At 38.0% G+C, this 21,850-nt stretch overlaps 1 protein-coding gene across 1 annotated transcript in view; it reads right to left on the bottom strand.

The window, feature by feature from the left end:
- Positions 1 to 7,139: 7,139 nt before the first annotated feature.
- Positions 7,140 to 21,850, bottom strand: part of PDLIM5 (PDZ and LIM domain 5) — a 195,230-nt gene continuing 180,519 nt past the window's right edge. Inside the window, exons 10-13 of the mRNA XM_075860656.1 lie at positions 19,662 to 19,842; positions 11,848 to 11,968; positions 10,464 to 10,579; positions 7,140 to 8,990 (exon numbers count right to left, since the gene is read on the bottom strand). Of these exons, the coding sequence (XP_075716771.1) occupies positions 8,901 to 8,990; positions 10,464 to 10,579; positions 11,848 to 11,968; positions 19,662 to 19,842 (508 nt within the window). The 3' untranslated portion in view covers positions 7,140 to 8,900. The remainder of the gene's footprint in view (positions 8,991 to 10,463; positions 10,580 to 11,847; positions 11,969 to 19,661; positions 19,843 to 21,850) is intronic.

Consider the following 21,850-nt stretch of genomic DNA (forward strand, 5'->3'; position numbering starts at 1 on the left):
CTATTGAATTGCATGGGTCCGTGTGCTGACCGTTAATTAAACGGACAGTAAAGGGACGTGAAATACATTAGTGTGAATGAAGTCCTTATACATGACCTTCTCAATGCATGTGGATCACAAACAGTAGCTGAACAGTTAGGGTATGTTCTGACATGGCAGAATTGTTGTGGATTTCCAGTACGGAGTTCGCACCAAAAATCTGCAACAAATTTACAGTACAACTTTAGTGAATGAAGTTTTACAAAACCCCATTCACATGTAGCAGATTTTTCTGCTGCGTACTGAGTGAATGCTACGTATTTTCAAATTTGTAGAATGCCTATTTGCCGTAGATTTGTGTTACGGATTTCACTGTGAAATCCACAATGTAATCCTGAACAGCGCTTTAATCCTTTTCTACAAAATGACGTGACAGATACGTTATAGTGCGGGGGTGATGTGTGGAGCGGGCTCACATGCCGAACCTGCTCCATACACTCCGGGTGTATTACAGCTGACACCCGGGACTAACGGCCGGAAACAGCAATCGCACTGTTCCTGGCCATTTATCCACTTACATGCAGAGGTCAATAGCGACCGCTGCATTTAAGCCATTAGAAAGTGGGGGTGGCCCCCTCTGGCAGCCCATCTGCGATAACGGGGTGCCTCTGGCACGGTTTAACAGGAGCCTGTAAAGCTCACAATATACTGCAATACATTAGTATCGCAGTATATTGTGCCAGCGATCTGACGATCGCTGGTTAAGATCCTCTAGGGGGACTAATAAAAGGTGTAAAAAAAGTTATATAAAGTTTTCAGTAGTGAAAAAAAATATCAAAAGCTCAAAAAAAAAACCTTTTCCCATTTTTTTCCTAAAGTAATGTTAGAAAAAAATAAAAGCTAACATAGCTGGTATTGCTGCGTCTGTACTATAACAATATAACGTTATTTAACCCGCTCGGTGAACTCTGTGTAAAAAAAATAATTTAAAACCGCACAAATTGCTGTTTTTATGGTCACCTTAGCTCACCCAAAAAATAAAATAAAAAGTGATCAAAAAGTCGCATGTACCCCAAAATAGTATCAATAAAAACTACAGCTCGCCCCTCAAAAAATAAGCCCTCACACCGCTCAATTGCTGGAAAAATAAAAAAGTTATGGCTCTCAGAATGTGGCAACACAAAATAATTTAAATTTTTTAACATAAGTGGTAAAACATAAAAAAATATAGAAATTTGGTATCGCTGTATCAACCCATAGAGTAAAGTGAACATTTTACTGTACAATGAACGCCGTAAAAACATTTTTTTTTTTCAGTTTCCCAGTACATTATATGGTACAATAAATGGTGGCATGAAAAACTACAACTTGTCCCACAAAAAACAAGCCCTCATATGGCTATGTCAATGAAAAACTAAAAAGTTATGGCTTTTGAAAGGTGGGGAGAAACAACAAAAAGGAAAAAATTTGAATTGGTTGCGACGGGAAAGGTTTAATGCTATGCTAATGCTTTATATATGCACGTTGCTTATCAATACAAGACCAGCATTTTATTATGTTTAGTAAAAATTTGCTTTCTGGAAAGAGTGAACGGCTGCAAGTGCTTCAGCTGAGAAAATGGCGCCACGTCAACTGTGTTCTACTGCAAAAAGAATTCTAAATCAAGATTACAGTCTCAAGATTATTTGTATCTATGCAAATAATACAAAAATACAGTTATTTCACCAAAGCTTTTAATGAGATAATGTGCACTTTATACACCAATTCAGATTCCATAAAGACAAAACAACACCACCAAAAGTCCAAATCTAGTACCAACATAGAGAAATGAGGACAACAACAGAATGAGTGGAGCCATAGGGAAAAAAAAAATAACGAAAATGATACACACAACAATAAGTATTTCATGGTTTCAGAGATGTATGTTCATTTTCCCAGATTCTGTATACTATACCAATGCCATTTCTAAACTTTAATGGAACGGGAGGTTCTCTTTACCGGTTTAATACACCATTGGTTGTTTGCAAGATTTACGTCCTAAACAATACAAATTAACATACAAAAGAGATATTATATATGTGCGTGTCCTATACACAGAAGAAACAGTCTAGGCCATGGCCAGTACACCAGTATAAACATGGTGAGGAATTAATTTACCTGTGATATAATAAGGCGATATCTTCTGTACATGCCACGCAATGTATGTATGTATGTATGTATGAAAACGAGTTCTGTATGGTAAATGTCTAGCACCATGTTCCTGTACCAAGCTTTACCGTTTAACTTTCTTATATTCCAATTGTAATTACTCTTAATTATTAATACAACCTGCATTGTCTCTGAACTAATAAATACTGATTGCTAAATGAACACATTCGTAAAAATCCCAAAAATATCATGAAAATATATTTCAGTTTACAAAAGTCTCCTCAGTTTCTTTACAGAATTTAAACTAAACATAGTAAATATGTTGCATATATTGTACAGCGGAGAGAAAAATATGCACGAGTTTTTCATTTTTACGGACAATGAACTGCTTCTTTATTGCTTGGAGCAGTGATTGAACAGTGTAGTAAATACATTCAATAACTGACAGACATTTGTAAAATATTATAATTTTAATCATAAAAGCGATATTTTTTGAAGTGTTGATTTTTTTTAAGAAGTATTGCAGTTCACACATTGCTCATTAGATGTCAGTACTACAGGCTACGGTACAAATGAAACAACCATTGTTTGACAGCCTACAGTAAAACTGGATATAATCATCTAATTTTCATTAGTAGGAAGAAAGTTGTTGACAGACTGAATGGTCAATTGAATTACCAGAGCCAAGATAAGCAACTTTCACACTGATGAGCAAAAGGAAGAGTGCAGACAGCTAACAAACTAGAGGGGGTAGAGCAGTCTAGAATGCACTGTTAAACTTACTGCCTGTGCAGCAAAGTATATCCTCATGTAAAGCTACTTTTTTTTTATGCTGTACAGAGTGGGAAGCTACTACCAGTATTTATGAATAATGCATAATACAAAATAAGTTAAGGTTATAAAATTATAGAATTAAAGTGACCCTGCAGTTTTACCTCAAAATGTAACCTTTGCTGGGGAATGCAGAGTTAACTTACCTGGAGCCCTCCGTTTCACATGAGCAGCGCTAGCCAATTGGATAGCAGGGAAGTGTGCCTCAGACTATGGAAGCAGTGTGCATTAGATAGTCTGAGAAGAGCCGAAGCCATCTTTGATGACACAATAATGGGCCAGGGAATTGGTGGCACATCAAGCAAAACGGAAGGCACCAGGTAAGTTAACTCTGCATTCCCTAGCAAAGTTAACATTTTTAGGTAAAACCGGAAGGTCGCTTTAAAGAAAAACATTTAAAAAAAAACATAACAGTAGTAATACTTGGCTCTTCCAAAAGCTTTGTATATATATATATATATATATATACATACATATATACATACATATATATATATACATATATATACATACATACATACACATACATATATAGTTATGTTTTGAGGGGTTCATTCAAATCATATCCTGATTTTATAGGATTATCTTTAATAAGATTGAATTGGTGAAATATAGTGTTGTATATTTTTTTTATTTTATTGTGTTTTATCTATTTAATCACTCTAATGGAAATTAGAAATGGAGAATACCCAGTATAACAATCACCACATAATGTAAATCATGTAACTAAAATCAGGATTATTGACACTATTGTCAGACCATTAATGTACTTTTCTGCCTTATCCTGAAAACCGAAAATGAAAAAAAAATCAAATACACGGTTGCCCCTGTTGGGATCTCTGACAGATAACATGTAACCTAACGCCTCATAATATCATCTGACCTCAGCAGCCAGTTGCTGGCTTCTGCTGTGGTGACATGTCCTCCAAAGTGAGGTAACTACTCGGCCAGCTATTGGCTGCCATGGCATGTAACATGATTCGCCATTGGATAACACATCATCCTGCAGTAATTACAACAGGAAGTGATGGTGGGCACTGTTGACAGCGATATGGGAATGGTGCCAAATTTAAAAGGTATAATTATATAATTTTTTTCCTACTATTTTGTGCCTGTAAAAACAATTTTTTGGGGTCAGAGAGCCCATTTAAGATTAGGCATAATTAATACTATTATGTGGTAAAAAAAAAAAAAAAAACCCCAATAAAAAACCGATACAATCTGCGATATATTTTATAGAATAGTGCAAAACAGTGAAACAAAATGCATGGCAATATCTGTTAAAAGACCCCAACTTCCATCTAATTGAATAGTTGGTGATTAATTGAAAGTTATCACATTGGTGGTAAAGAGACTCGTCACCAGATATATACCCCTTTAGATGATGCCCGAATAAAGTTAAAACTAAGAAGTTGTATTTCACCCACTAAGTGGCTCAATAATCCAGAACGGAGCATTTAGTAGGTGCAATTGCAAACACTAGTTTAGTGGTATTGGGATATCTTACAGATATCATCAATTAGAGGGGCCTTTCATGATGGCAGGTTCCTTTACTTTTATATATATATATATATATATATATATATATATATATATATATATATATATATATATATATATATATATAATCATAAAATTAACTTAAAAAAAGTTGGCCCACGAAAAACATTTATCACCAATCCACTAGGGCTGGGCAATTTATCGATAGAAACCTAAAACGATAATTCAGTGCAATTAACCGACGTCTTCTTTCCCATTTTGTTTTTTTCAAATATTTTTTCAAGTTTAAACTGTATCTGCATTTTCAGGATGCAGATCCAGTTGAATCCAATGGCATAGCAGAGAGCCGTAACGTCCCTGACCTACCATTCACTATTTGTCACTGGACGAGAGGCAGTGACGTCATCGCGCTGGTTTGCGCCGAGTCGCACAGACCAGAGAAGCAGAGGGATCTCCTCCACTTGTCATTGGTTTGGGGTTAGGTATGTATATTTTTATATTTATCGAGGCTGTGTGGGGCATTATACAGCGCAGGGGGCAGCTATGGGGGCATTGTACAGCCTGGGGGTAGCTATGGGGCATTAAACTGTGTGGAGGGCAGTTATAGTGGCATTATACAGTGTAGAGGCATCTATGGGGGCATTATGCTGTGCGGGAGGCAGCTTTGGGAGCATTATACTGTGTGGGGCAGCTATGGTGGCATTCTACTGTGTGGAGGGCAGTTATGGGGGGCATTATACTGTGTGGTGGGCAGTTATGGGGGGCATTATACTGTGTGGCGGGCAGCTACGGAGGCCATTATACTGTGTGGGGAGCACTATGAGAGCAATATATACTGTGTGGTGGCAGTGTCAGGGGGTATATTATATAAAGTAGTATACAGCAGGCTTAGGGGATAAATATAAATTCAGTGGCGTAGCATGCAAATAGAGGGCATGGCATGCAGAAAGGGGTGTGGCCTAAATAGTTAATTAATTTTAATTGAGGTTACATGTCCATTTAATCGTGATTTTGATTTAGGTCACTATACTCTGCTATTTTCGGCAGTTCAATAGACATTGTTTGGATCGGTAGTGCACATGCGTGACTACGACCCCATTCAAATTGGGGATACGGGACCCTCGTTCTCGTGATCACTGGGTTCCCAGCGGTAAAACCCCAAGTGATCTTACATTTATGACCTGTCCTGTGGACAGGTGATAATTGTCTTTCGTAGGCTAACCCCGTTAAGTCAATTCAGAAGCTAAATATATTCAGCTAGCCAGAGAAAATAATTTCACATACCCCAAAGTAACATATCCATATCTGTCATGGGCTTAAGAATAATGATATATATATTGTAGACTGTAATGCTTGACCTCCATAGACATAGGTTTTCTTATCTACTGTATATTCACAAATTCACTACAAAGGCAGTACTTTAAAAAAAAATAAAAAAAAGGAAAAAATGTGTAGTTGAGCCAGGTATTTATTAATGATCCAGGAGAAATTATTCCTCCTAATACAAGGCAATTGACAACCACTTCCTAGGTTTTTGTTTTTTTTACTTCCTCCGGACCAACACTGTAGGATTATGGGTTGAAATTGATGATCTTGTGTCTTTTTTCAACCAAACACATCATATAAGTAAAAAGTGTAAATGGGAATTTCTTCCTTGACTGACATTTCCCGATATTCATTAATTTAAAAAAAAAAAAAAAAACAACAACAAAAAAAACTAAATCTGAAAAATACAAATCAGAATACCAACCTTACAGGGATCCTTCAACTAGTTACTCACTATTAGGGTTATGGAAATGCAATTTTTCCTGGGCAAGAAAAACATAAAACAATACCGTTTTCTAATTTTACTTGAGTTTGTTAAATACATAAAACTATACAACTATATGAACTGATATTATCTAGACAGATTTGCGAGAAAGAACCACCTTGTCATACTGTACACGTCAATCCACGTTTTCTCCTCACTGGTGCTCTAGAGGCCAATAATTGCCAACCAGCAGACAAAAGCTAATATTCGAAGGCTCACCATATATTTACATAATATCCTATATTCCCTCTTCCACCATTATGTAATAATTCTATGCATTGTGGTCTATAGTCTAAACCCTTTAACATGCTGTCAACATTTTGAAGTTTTTTTAAACCTTGTTGATATTCACAATGGTCTTGTCTATGTACTGCATACTATGAAAGGACGACTAATCCTATATACTACTATCTCATATGAAAACATACCCATTTTGATCATCAACTAAAATATCTAAAAAGAAATTACTCCAAGAAGCATGATCTCCCACAATAATAATGAGAGGAACTGTGGGACGCCAAGACTATATAAGTAGGATGATGTGTTATAATGGGTCTTATAACACAAACTTATAAGCAGTTTTATATGTTCAGGCATATGCACTAGTTTGTCCATTGCTTGCAGAGAAAACAACTAACCTGTATTTTAATACATATACGGGCTCAGGAACACTAGTAAAGGTATTTTCTTTTAAAGGTAATATCTGATTCTAAATATGGCAACAAGACATTGTATTGTATTTCATATAAGGTATATCAGCAATTCTAATTATGATAAATCCATTTCATCCTGACCATGCCCTTGCCTATAGGCGGCCCTGGTAGATGGAGATTTGTGTATATATATATATATATATATACACACACACAACACGTTTTGAGGTCGATCCAACCTCTTCCTCAGATACAAACACACAGTAAGAACAGGATCCAAATTTATTGTGCATGTAATAAAGTGCAAGTTTAGATAAAAGTAGATACAAAAAGATCACATATACCCCGTGTTCATTCAAAATGACACAATCATCAAGCTGTAATGCCAGGTCTATCTATGTGAAAAATATATTACACATGTGTTGATGATGATTGTGTCATTTTGAATGAACCAGGGGTTTATATGTATCTATTTGTATGTAAACTTGCGATTTATTATATGCACAATGTTATGTCGGAATAATCATATGCATAATATTTTACTGATTTCATTATATTATACAATACAATATGAATAATGTTATACGTTTTTGCACCATGTATTTCCGGTAAACTTGGATTGTACGTTGCATTTTATCCATACCTCAGTTAGCCTCTGTAACTGATCTGTGACTGTGCCTATTGGATGTTGCATTTTTCGCATTTCAGTTATTTTTTCACGTGAGGTCTCGTTTGAAAATGTCGGCAGGTGTGAGCAGCGATCCATCTAGTGAGCAGATTTCTTACCTTCTATATTACACTATGGAGCGCCTCTTGTGTTTTAGCAGTTACTTTAAATATGGAAATGACATGTATTCATATGTTAATATATATATTCATAGGTACTCATAAAAGAAGGACACTCAGGGAGGGACAATCTTAGTCTGCAGAGGCTGCTAGATATTTCCCCTAGTTTTCTAGCAAAATTGCATTAACAAGGAAATTCAGCATGAACCCCACATTCCTCAAGCACCCAACCACATATTCTGACACCTACATTTTGGTATAAGATGCCAGCCATTCTGTGCCTACAGGCTCCTGAGATGTCAATTCGGTACTACATGTGACTATAACACAAGAAATATAACCACAAAATCTATTTTAGCCATTCAGAATTTTAAAGTGGATCTGTCAGGTCTCCTATGTTATTATCGGAGGGCAGCATATAATAGAGGAGAAGACACTGACCTTGGTTGGGAAGATCTTGTTTGTTATCCTTCGATTCGATACTTTTGTATTAAAAGCGGTTTCAATCCTGCCAGGACTCTTAAGGAAAGTCTGTGAGTCCTCCCCCTATACACACACACTGTTCTTGTATGAGTTTCTATATGGGGAGAGCTTCAATCACTGTGTCTGGGCCGGGAACGCAGGACTCACAGGCTTTCTCTATGAGTCCTGGCAGCATTTTACATAAAAATAGTGAATCAAATGATAGAGCAGATCTCTCAGAGATGTTGAGCTCGGGGATATAGAGTTTTCTAAGGTGTATAAATTAGACATGCTAAAATGTTTATTATAAACTATTTCAGTACTAAAAGTATTTTAAATATATAGAAAAAATAATATTTAGAGTTCAAATATTTAGAGGTAAGTAAATCCTGTGTAAAAGTTTGGTTTCCCTTTTATCAAATGTGTGCAATTGTTATACTGTTAGAAATGACATTCAGAAAGTTACAATGTTTAAAATGACCGGAACAGACATTTTTGGCTTGAGAACAATAGCAATGTTACAAGTTGTACTACAGATAATAAACACAAATAAATTAAAGTATGGCTATTTTTAAAAGGAAACTCATATTGATTGTATTCCTGTGTACGTCCTAGCTGTATCTAAAATGTTGACTTTTTTCATACAATGTTTTTCATATACATTTTTATGGCTATATGACTGTCATAGTAATTTGTGGAGAAAAAGGCACGTTCAGGTGTCCTAAGAATCTTCAAAAGTTAACAGCGTGGGCATGCTTCTTGCATAGTGGTTTATCCTTCTTTGAAAAGAATGTTTGCCCCTCCAAACTCTCGCAACATACCTAGCAGAAAGAAAACAAAATGACAACTGAATACACACAGAACACGAGTTCTTTCATACATGCGGATGTCATTTGCAGGATTACTCTACAGAATTATGTAAATGTTTGAAGGCTATGTAAACCTTTGAAAGGCAAAGTTTTTTTTTAATAAAAAGGTGTATCCGTGTGTTGTGTAACTTCGTAAATACTTTTTATTAAAAATTATTTTTCCTTTTGTAGATACAGCTGCAATGTATTCTCTATACAGAGCAGCTGTATCTAGCGCTTTTCACTGAATCCGCCAGTCCTGCGCACCTGACGGGTTCAGTGACAGCGGGTCCTGCGCACCTGTGACCCACAGGATCCACCTGTAAACCATCACATCTAAGTTATGAACTTAGATGTGATGGTTTACAGGTGGATTCTGTGGGTCAGAGACACGCATGACCCGCTGTCACTGCAGCCGTCAGGTCCGCGGGACTGACTGATTCAGTGAATAGCACTAGATACAGCTGCTCTGTATAGAGAATACATAGCAGCTGTATCTTAAAAAGTAAAAATAATTTTTAATAAAAAGTAGTTACGAAGTTACACATAACGCGCTGATACACCTTTTTTTAATAAAAAAATAAAATGTTTGCCTTTCAAAGGTTTACATAGCCTTTAATTGTTTTATATATATGTGTATATAATTGTATTTATACTGTCATGTTTATATGTGAGTGTATGTATTTGTATAGCAATATGTTTATATCTATACAGATATAAGGTATTTATGTTTGTGTGTATGTACAGTATGTCAATATGTGGGGCTATGTTGTGAATATTGGGTCACTGTATGGCAGTATATTTTGTGCGGAGGTAGTATTTAGGCAAGATATGGTGGTATTTTATTTTTGGTTATGGTTTGTGATTGGTATGATATTATTATTTGAGCAACATTTAGCGGAATGTTTTGGAGAACGGATGATGGAATTTTTTTAACAATACAAGTTGGTATTATCTGGGTTTATTTGGAAAAAGAAGGAAAGCTTAATTTGAGCATAATGTGACTGCATTACTTGAGCAATATATGGCAACATTATTTGGGCACTATACATTTTCCCATGTTCTATACACTGATAAATTTAGAAAGATTGTATGCGTAAGCATTTGTGTGATGGAAAGTTTTTAGACACAAATTGTTACAGACAAAACAATTGCAGGCTATTTTCTTTATGGTATTATACCAGTGTTCAAATTACTTATCAGTGATCATGATTTTAATATGGAACAAAAAAGACCTTCTTGTGGTACCTAATACTATATCTTTTTACTATAGCTAATAAATGACAGGGAATCCACATGAAACAGCATGAGATGTGAGACGGATTTGGGGTGAGGGGTGTCCCATCTTTTAGGCAGCGTTAATCTGTTACATGCAAATTACATTTAATATGCCTGCAAATGTAACACACATATAGTTGACTACTAATATCATCAACTTATACTCACAGAGCAGACAAAGCAAGTGTTATGCCAGGTATTGCCCAGCGCTTCAAGGAACCGGTCTCCAGCTTCTATAGGGAACTCACATCCATGACACATCGTACCAAACAAGGAATAATAATCTGCACAAAGAAACATTTAAGGAAAGAAATCAGAGGCAACAGTAGTATAAATTACAAATAGATGATCCCTAAAGCATGAGAAGGACATTGCACGGAAAGACTTTGCCCGTGTAGGTAAACATGAAACCGAGTCTAGTTGCTCTCGTTAACCTGACAATCACATACATTTCCAGAGAAAATGAATAGATTGTTACCTGGAAAAAGCATGGCCAGCCAGGATAAGATGCAGACCTTTACATGAAATCAAATCAGTGTCATCAGGAGCCACAGGGCCATCAATCTGCAAGCACTGCGCTACCTCAACACCACAGTAATAATGAGAATAACATATCGGGGCCACAATCCCCACAGGATAATATACCATTTCATTGTACTACGATTTTTCAGCCTGGTTGCAGAACTTGTCTTGTATATGAATGTTGAAGAGTCAGATGTTAAACTAGTATCTATTACTGAAGTTCCACTGTAAATATATATAATTATATCTGAAGTAGATGTGGAATGAGTTCATTTTTTTAGCGAAGGTTTACATTTGGAGCATTTCTCTAATACATATCTAAGAAAACAGATTGCTCCTTTATGCAGTTTATAAAGGGATTCAGGTCAAATAAAAGGGAAGAACTATCACAAGGAAATGAAAACCCAAATTCTCCAGAAATGAATAGTCAGAAAGTCTGTCTACAGTAAAACAGGCATACATTGTATGTACACAATAAGCAAGACACAAACTTATATTCCTACTAATTCTATCTATCTTTCTTTATGTCTGTCTATTTATCACTGGATTAAGGTAAGTGGAGGCCCCTGGGCAATAAATTTGGTGGGAGTCCTCATCCCACCTGACCCCTTATAGCAGCCACATATAGGAGAGGTAGACACACATGTGCCTGGTCCTCTGAATTCTATGGGAGTAATGGAGATAGCCAAGCCAATGATTCCCTTAGACTTCAAAGAGAGAGACACACGCATGCAGCTCCACCTCTTTTGGCTGGATAGGAATACCAAGCAGCCATCAAGAAATCCCCGTTTTCCCGAAAGCTGGGGTCCCAGAGGTAAGAAGTAAATACTTTACCCATTTAAAAAGTGTCCGCCAGGGGCATAACTATAAGATACAAGTTACATATGCGATAGATAGGGAGTGTGGGTAATGGAGGCCCCTTGTGCCCTTCCTATAATGCAGCCCTCTATCTATGTATTTCTGTTTGTGCACTTCAAATCTGTGTCTTAAAGAAATAGTCAAGGGTTTTCTTTCTTTGACAAATACATACCCGTTTCACAGTAAGGATCTCCATCTTCTAAATGGAAGACGCTGTTACGAATAGGAGTTTGACAAGCCACACATACAAAACAGGAGACATGCCAGGTCTGCTTCAAAGCATTGATGACTTCCTGCCACAGTCAAAAGAAAGAAGAAGTGTTGATCAATAAATGATTTGGATATAAATGGCGGACAGGGGGTTATTTTGTTCTGCACTTGATATAATACAGAAAAAATGCTCAGCTTTCATTCCTAAGTGTTAAGGACTCGTTACATGAGAACCTGATTAATAATTGAAGCACCCACAACCGAGCTGATGCTTCATTTTCAAAAGTGTTTATTTCTAGTAATTGTGCAGATTAATTTTCTGGATCAATAAATATATGATGGTGTCAAGATGTACAGGTGTTACTACCCTACAAAAAGAAACATCAGAAACTATGTTGCAATCAGCGAAATACATTAATGGCAAATTAAAATGTTCAAAACCTTCAGAGAGTTGGATGATTTTGACAATGTGAAAATTATATGGTATATGCTAAGATGGCTGTAACTACTTAAAGAGGCTCTGTCACCACATTATAAGTGCCTTATCTCCTATATAAGGAGATCGGCGGTATAATGTAGGTGACAGCAGTGCTTTTTTATTTCAAAAAACGATCTATTTTCACAACGTTAGAAGCGATTTTGGTTTATGCTAATGAGCTTTCTTAATGCCCAAGTGGGCGTACTTTTACTTTCGACCAAGTGGGCGTTGTATAGAGGAGTGTATGACGCTGACCAATCGGCATCAAGCACTCCCCTCGATTTATTTATACTGCACTAGCGATATAGTTATATCACTATGTGCAGCTACATACACAAACCCTAACATTACTACAGTGTCCTGATAATGAATACACATGACCATCCAGCCTGGACGTCATGTGTATTCAGAATCCTGACACTTCTGAATCTTTTCTGTGAGATTCCAGCAACAGATACGAAATCTCGTTTATCTCCGTAATCTCGCGAGATTTCGTATCCGTTGCTGGAATCTCACAGAAAAGAGTCAGAAGTGTCAGGATTCTGAATACACATGACGTCCAGGCTGGATGGTCATGTGTATTCATTATCAGGACACTGTAGTAATGTTAGGGCTTGTGTATATAGCTGCACATAGTGATATAACTATATCACTAGTGCAGTGTAAATGAATGGGGAGGAGTGCATGATGCTGATAGGTTAGCGTCATACACTCCTCTATACAACGCCCACTTGGTCGAAAGTAAAAATACGCCCACTTGGGCATTAAGAAAGCTCATTAGTATAAACCAAAATTGCTCCTAACGTTGTGAAAATAGATCGTTTTTCTAAATAAAAAGCATCACTGTCACCTACATTACAGCGCCGATCTCCTTATATAGGAGACAGGGCACTTATAATGTGATGACAGAGTCTCTTTAAGAAAGAAAAGCTGTAACTGTAGAAAACAACTTTTCATACATTGTGTGCCCTTACAGGCGGAGTCCTCTTTCATTAAAGGGGTATTCCCATCTCAAACATTTATAGCATATCCACAAGAAAGGCCATAAATGTCCAATAGATGCGGGTCCCACTTCTGGGACCCACCCCTATCTCTAAAATGGGGCCCCATTACTCCCATCCTACCTTCAGCCACTGGGTTCCGGCCACTGTCTGACAAGGTAGCCAGGTTTTCCAGTAACAGCTGAGTGCGTTTTGCTACAAGGTTTCTGTAACTCCCATAGAAGTGAAAGGGAGTTCAGGAAACTGTGAATCACAGTGAGCTACACTGTTTGCATTACTCCCAAGCTCCAGAAACAGCGTAGCTGCTGTGCTATGCTTTTTCTGTAACTCACATTTACTTCTATGGGTGTTCCACAAATAGTGCAGCAAAATGCGCTTGGCTTTTTTCAAGTAAACCTGCCGGAGCTTAGAAACAGTGGCAGAAGGTAAGACGAGGGTCAGGGGGCCCCGTTCTAGAGATAGGTACTGGTCTCAGAGGTGGGACCCGCATCTATTGGACATTTATGGCATATCCTGTGGATATGCCATAAATGTCAGAGATGAGAATATCCTTTAAGCTCATATTTGTTGTACTTGTTTCATTGTCCCATGTTATCTACTTAACCCCTTTTTTTTTCATATGTACAGTGTCCTGGAATTAACAGCGCTTTGGAATAAATAATAATAATAGAATACATAAGCAGAATTGTAACTGGCTGCACACATACATTGTAAACAAAGTGTACATGAATTTAAGCAGACAGACCCCCAGTTAATATGAAAAATCTAAAACACAGGGTATGTAAATAAATGATATGTGAATAAATTCTATAAATAAATATATGTGTTTTTTTTCATTTAAAGAAAATCATATGACTGTACTGTGTTTTAGGTGGTTCTGTTTCATGCTATGAGCTCTGCTGATTTCTGCAGATATTTTAACAGGAAATATCTAGGTACAGCTCTGCCAGGACCTTCTTCCACAATTATAACATCGCAGAACTACATTTCCTTGCACTATTTGGTGTGTGTATGTTTGGGATAGGGGGTAGTAATGGGTGACCATGATTGTGCCATGTCTGTCAATGCGGTAGCCACTCTTTGCAGTGGCTCTATACTCTGGCTAAGGCCCCATGCACACGACTGTAGTTTTCATCCGTAATTATGGATCAGGTAATTACGGATGCAATTGTGGACCCATTCATTTCTATAGGCCACGGACACCTTTCTTTATATTTACGGATCTGTGTCCAGACCATAGAAATGATCCGTAAAATATAGAACATGTCCTATTCTTGTCCGCAATTATGGCACAGACTCGCCCATAGAAGTGCATCCGTATTTGCGGATTCGTATTTGCGGACAGTAAAAACTCTTACAGTCGTGTGCATGAGGCCTTACAGAGGGGGGTCATCAGGCAGACATTTAGGCCCCATGCACACGACCTTGTCCGTAATCACAGTCTGTGATTACTGGCACGGGCGACTTTGGACAGTCAAACGCATTTGTGGGCCGTGCTCCCATTATAAAGTATGAGAGCACGGTCCGTAAACTCCAAAAATAGGACATTACCTATTTTTACAGAAGCTTTCTACGGCCTGGACACCTTCCCATAAATATACGGGAAGGTGTCCGTGGGCCATAGAAATGAATGGAACAATTTGATCCGCAATCACGGTCTGTATACCAGAGTCTGTATACCAGAATATATTTATTACTAATAAGAAATATACTGTGGTTTTCTAAGGTACTGAGATATACAGACAGTACAAAAACAAATGGCGGTGAGGCCAGAGAATATCAGCTGTCCCATAATATCTCCTAGCTTTAATCCATGTCTGGGCCGGCCTCTAACAATAAGGAACCATGAATGACTCAAAACCAAGTAATGAGCTAAGCAAACTAAAATCATAGCTGAAAGTCATATTTCGGTGAGTGAGATGCATAGTTAAGATCACTAAGGTTCAATATCAGGAGTTCGTACCACTCATCTGACAGATATAACAAACTGTGTAAATACACATTCATACCCTATAGGAAATAAAAACGTCAAATACCAAAATGTACAAATATGAAGCATTTTACGGTGCACATAAGCATAAGATCAGAGACCTTGGGACTCAAGTAATGGTGTAAAATTCCCATTTACAAATTTTGGGGTCAGATAACTTCCAAGGGATAGCACTCTTATGTCCCACATCATTCAGTAGAGCTACCGAGGTGCCTACAAAATGAACGGTTTAGACTGCTTGTAAACCAGCGTGGTGCAAATGTGCTGTATATGCTTAGCAAATTGCTGCTTCTATGTTGTAATCGTGAACTACACCTTTAAAAAGCACATCTCAATGGATTGCTGGTCAAATAGTTAAGAAATGTGTTGAGACTGGTAGAAAGAAAGATGAAGTGTTACAAGTTTCCTGCACTCTTACAGATGACTATTCCAGCTGGCCTGGATATGCCGTCGAATAAACATTAGTAGCAGACAGCTGATTAACGTCACATCTGAAACGGCCAAAGTCTTTGCAGATTTCATCTGACCTATCTATAAAAAAAATACAATGCATGCTAAAGGGTTGTGCGCTTATTTATTGTATAATTTATGGTTCCTCCCTGATCATTTCCAGCTACGCCAGCAAAAGTCAGGGAAACGTCATCTATATACTGCCTAGAAATAAGCACTTGGGAGCATTACTAATGGACAATACATACAAAATACCTTATACTGTCGTCCCAGAGAACAAGGATTGTCTGACTGAAAATGGTCTTGGGACAACCACACAACACTGAGTATAATTAAATCTCTATTATTTAAGCACTTGATTTGCAGATAAGGCTTACACAGTCCTACACCTCTCATTAGACAAACACCAGATCCTTGCAGCTCACATATATCTCACTACAGAAAACAGATAGGCCTGAGTGTCTATGTAGTCTGGTGCATATGTGATTGCAGACAATCACTATTAACACGCCAGAATAATGATTAGTTGGAGGGGGGGATATATTAAGGGTCCTTTTACACCAGCCAACATGGGACGTGAAAACGAGTGCTGATCCACGAGACAGCTCGTTGATTGGCGCTCGTCTGCTTCTTTCACAAGGAGCAATGTATGGGGACGAGCACTCGTTACTACGATGATTCGTCCCCATACAATTCTATTATGTCGGCAGCGGATCTCCCGGTTTACAACAATATTTAGTGCTGCATAAACTATAGAATCATTCTATGAATGAGTGTTTGCTCGTTCATTGGCTGATCATTGTCCTGTTTACACAGGACAGTGATCGGGAACGAGCATTCATATGAACACTCGTTTGTCCGATTATTGGCCCATGTAAAACGGCCTTAAAGAGGCTCTGTCATCACATTATAAGTGGCCTATATTGTACATGATGTGATCGGCGCTGTAATGTAGATTACAGCAGTGTTTTTTATTTAGAAAAACGATCATTTTTGACGGAGTTATGATCTATATTAGCTTTATGCTAATGAGTTTCTCAATGGACAACTGGGCGTGTTTTACTATATGGCCAAGTGGGCGTTGTACAGAGGAGTGTATGACGCTGACCAATCAGCATCATACACTTCTCTCCATTCATTTACTCTGCAGATAGCGATATAGTTATAGCGCTATGTGCAGCTACATACACACATTATAACATTACTGCAGTGTCAGGACAATGAATATACATTACCTCCAGCCAGGACGGGATGTGTATTCAGAATCCTGACCACTTCTGAAGCGTCTCTGTGATTTACAGCACAGCACAGCGAGATCTCGCTGTAAATGACAGCTTACATCGTAATCTCGCGAGACTACGCCTGCTATGCTGTAAATCACAGAGACGCTACAGAAGTGGTCAGGATTCTGAATACACATCACGTCCTGGCTGGAGGTAATGTATATTCATTATCAGGACACTGCAGTAATGTTAGTGTGTGTGTATGAGGCTGCAGATAGCGATATAGCTATATCGCTATCTGCAGAGTAAATGAATGGAGAGAAGTGTATGACGCTGATTGGTCAGCGTCACACTCCTCTGCACAACGCCCACTTGGTCATATAGTAAAACCAGTTGTCCATTGAGATACTCATTAGCATAAAGCTAATATAGGTCATAACTTCGTCAAAAATGATCGTTTTTCTAAATAAAAAAACACTGCTCTAATCTACATTACAGCGCCGATCATATTATGTACAATATAGGCCACTTATAATGTGGTGACAGAGCCTCTTTAAGACTGGCTATTTATATGCCAGACTTAATCTGAAACAAGATACACCTGATTTATTAAGTGGCGCACGCCTCTTAATAAATTAAGGGCATCCCTGACTATCCGTGCGCCAGAATGTAAAATCGGTGTAGTTTTGCGCTATAAATAATAAACAGTTTCTGGCGTAATTTAAAGTACATTTGTCGGACTGTGTGTAGCCCTGCCCCCCTCCCCAAAGCCCCACCCCCTTTTAAGTGGCGTGTAGGCGTAAGCAAGTTTTTACGTAAATTGTGATTTTTCAACGCCAGAAAACTTGTGTAGCGTGTATAATAAATTCCCCCCAGAGAATTTTAAAACTGAAACAGCCATTTGTTGGGAATCATAGCCAAATGTTCTAATTCAATCGGTATACAAGTAACAAAAAAAGGAAGAAAACAAATGCATCTGAATAGATTCGAAACTAAAGCAATGTATGCATTACCTTTTTTTTATTTAATTCAAATAAATAGTGTTTTCCTTATAGGGAGTCTGTCACCAGTTTATGCTGCCCTTTCTGCGTGCAGTATAAAGTAGTAACAGAGACCCCGATTCAACGCAGTATTATTTACTTTTAATGATCAGTCATTATTATAAAATTCTCATTATTTCCTACAGCCCTATTCATGAGCTGTGGCTAGCTCTGTCCACTGCACACTAATTGACAGCTTTCTCCCTATACTGTGCATAGGAAGAAAGCTGCAAATCTGCGATGATTGGGCGGGGGAAGCTGCAGCTCATGAATATCGAGTGCTACATAGTGCACTCTAGCTGCAGCTCATGAATATCGAGTGCTACATAGCGCACTCTAGCTGCAGCTCATGAATATGGAGTGCTACATAGCGCACTCTAGCTGCAGCTCATGAATATGGAGTGCTACATTTAACACTCTAGCTGCAGCTTATGAATATCGAGTGCTACATAGCACACTCTAGCTGCAGCTTATGAATATCGAGTGCTACATAGCGCACTCTAGCTGCAGCTCATGAATATGGAGTGCTACATAGCGCACTCTAGCTGCAGCTCATGAATATGGAGTGCTACATAGCGCACTCTAGCTGCAGCTCATGAATATCGAGTGCTACATAGCGCAGTCTAGCTGCAGCTCATGAATATGGAGTGCTACATAGCGCACTCTAGCTGCAGCTCATGAATATCGAGTGCTACATAGCGCAGTCTAGCTGCAGCTCATGAATATGGAGTGCTACATAGCGCACTCTAGCTGCAGCTCATGAATATCGAGTGCTACATAGCGCAGTCTAGCTGCAGCTCATGAATATCGAGTGCTACATAGCGCACTCTAGCTGCAGCTCATGAATATCGAGTGCTACATAGCGCACTCTAGCTGCAGCTCATGAATATGGAGTGCTACATAGCACACTCTAGCTGCAGCTCATGAATATCGAGTGCTACATAGCGCACTCTAGCTGCAGCTCATGAATACAACCTGCAGGAGATAAAGTGAGTTTTATAAAAACTACAGATATATTGCAAAGTAATACAGTGATGGAATCGGAGTCTCTGTCAATACTTTATGCTGCCCTTAGATAGAGCAGCATAAACATGGTGACAAATTCACTTTAAAAGGGGTTGTATAACAAGCCACCCTGTGATCAGCTTATTTTAAGAATCCCTTCAAACAAAAAAGGATCATCCAAAGCAGATACATTACAGAATATGCAATAATGTTTGGAAAAGCCTGCAAGAAAACTGATTGAAAAGTATTCAATGCCATTTTATTTTAAATTAGTTGTAGTAAGGGAAATATCTGTGGACTACAGACCCCATAGTATACAGTCATATGGGCCATGTGCATAGAGCCTGTATGTTGACATACAAAGTCCCTAGGCACTTCATATGCTACCACATGGTGCCTGCATATGGTGCCTGCATATGGCACCATGTTAAATGCAGCAATGGAGCATGCTAAAAAAAATATTCTGTCCAATCCAAGACTTTTAGACTATCTACCTAAATTTATCTCCACAGAACTAATTCGGGGAGAGTGCATCACCATAAAAGAAAAACTAACCAAGTGTTTCCAAAGAATATGAGTTGTTACTTACACCAAGAATCTTCCTCTGACAACGGGCACAATCTGGTGCGAAAAACTTCGCATAGCAAATTTCGCAATACAGTTCACCTTTCTCTTGAACAAATCCCATCTCAGCCATACTCTTCTTGCAGTGAGCACAGTTGAATTCCTCTGGATGCCAGGATTTCCCCAAAGCCAACAAAAATGGACCCCTAGTAAAAAGAATAGGTGGAGTGAAAAAAATGTGTCATAATATAGAAATCATACATCTATGGGTATTTCTACAGACAATTTTTATCTGCTTTTCCACCATATACAGAATGCAAGACCTTTCCTTTTACAAGTTTACTAGATCAGCTGTAATATACTGTATATCCTACAAAAATAAGGTGCTAGCAGGCACATTGTAACAAGGTACATCAAATAAAAGAATAATAAAAACAGGTTAAAAAGACAGTGCATCACATACAATAGAGCGGAAAGCGAACTGGTACTGTAAATACATCAACAAAGTATAAATATACTTAAAATGCATCTGTTTTTATGATGTACTAATAAAACATGTACCTTGTTATAATTTGCCTACTAGCACTTAGTATTGTATTTAGAGGATATATGTGTATGTATGCATCTAAAAAATATTTTAATTTGACCATTTATATATATATATATATATATATATATATGTATATGTGATTTAGATCAGATCAAATAAAAAAAATAAAAAATGGCATAGATTGTATTTTTGATCATAGTGTTGGCACACGCATATACTGTATAATGTATGTATCACATTTTGCTATTATAAACTGGAATATTTGTAAGTGTGGCTGAAAAGTTATCCCATTAATCTATTTTAATACTACAAAATGGTACAGGGGACGGTGGCGTTTTTGTTTTTTTGACAATCTGTGAACCCCACATTCCCAGTATATTTGTTTCTTTGGCATGTGTCCATTAGTTTAGCGCTTAAGTCCCTGTGTTTTGTAGAGCCAGTTCGTGGTGTGCAGATGTTTAGTGCCTCCGTCCATGGTAACTAGTAATCATACACATACCTACAAGCAATTTAGAAGCCTTGTGCTCTTTTCTGCAATCTGAAAACTTAATGACATCCTTGAAAAGGTTTTCCAGGAAAACATATTGATGGCTTATCCCTGACAACCCCACCAATTAGCAGCTCAGCTCCGTTCAATCTGCTTCGTGACTTCTATTTATAACATGACGGTTGCCATCGGTACCCGACTGATCCCATTGACTGATCTACCCAGATGTCTGTTGTTCTGTCGAAAAAAAGACGCTGCATGCAGCACTAATGTTCCTGTCAAATTTGACAGAATCTGATACCGGGGCTTAGAATGGAGCCTCCAACGCAGATGCGAACAGAACTTTATAGTACCAGGCACAGCCGCATGTATGGACATGCCACTGCGCCTGGATAAACATTGAGGGGGCAGTAGAGCCCTTAATTCTGCGCATCGACGTTGGATCTCCACTGTTAACCCTCCAAAAAGTCCATTTTTAAAACAATAATTGATACAAATGACCATTGTAGTATTTTTAATCAATAATAACCGTATTTCTCAGAATAAAAATCCCCTCGGTCTGAGAGGGTGAAGAAAACAGTGACCTAACTTGATATCCTCCATCCTCTGTACAAGCGCCTTTATACACCAACGTCCCTCAGCCATGTACAGGAGAAACAATAGCAGTCCTTATGTACAACAAAGTGCTCTCTTCTCCGAGTGTCAGCACAGCCTAATTTAACTGAATCATTAACAAAAGACTGACACTAAAGAAGACAAGTTTTCCTGTTCCAGACAGGATTGAGTTTCTTTCAGTACTAAAGAGACAGGCATCACTACCTACAAAATGGAACCTGGAGAGCGTGGAAACGCTACCGAAGGAATATCAGAAGCAAAGTAGGGTACAAAGGAAAGAAATGTTTCCAGCGACAGAATCCCAGCACAATGATGGCTCTCTAAAGATTACAATGCTGACATTCTCTGGTCAGAGCGCCAGGTTCAACTCCAGGTGAATAAGGGATTATGTAGAAGTCAGAATAATCACAGTCATGCTCTTTATCACCCAGCCTTACATAAGGTTACCATACATATTATGAAGCATGACATACGTTAGCCCTAGTATTAAAATTTAGAGACTTGAATATGTCAATGGAGAGGGATGTTGTTTGAGCTGCTGATTCGTCACTGTTAGCACTTT

This window comes from Rhinoderma darwinii, chromosome 1 (assembly GCF_050947455.1).
Source record: "Rhinoderma darwinii isolate aRhiDar2 chromosome 1, aRhiDar2.hap1, whole genome shotgun sequence".
In the NCBI taxonomy this organism is placed as follows: Eukaryota; Metazoa; Chordata; class Amphibia; order Anura; family Rhinodermatidae; genus Rhinoderma; species Rhinoderma darwinii.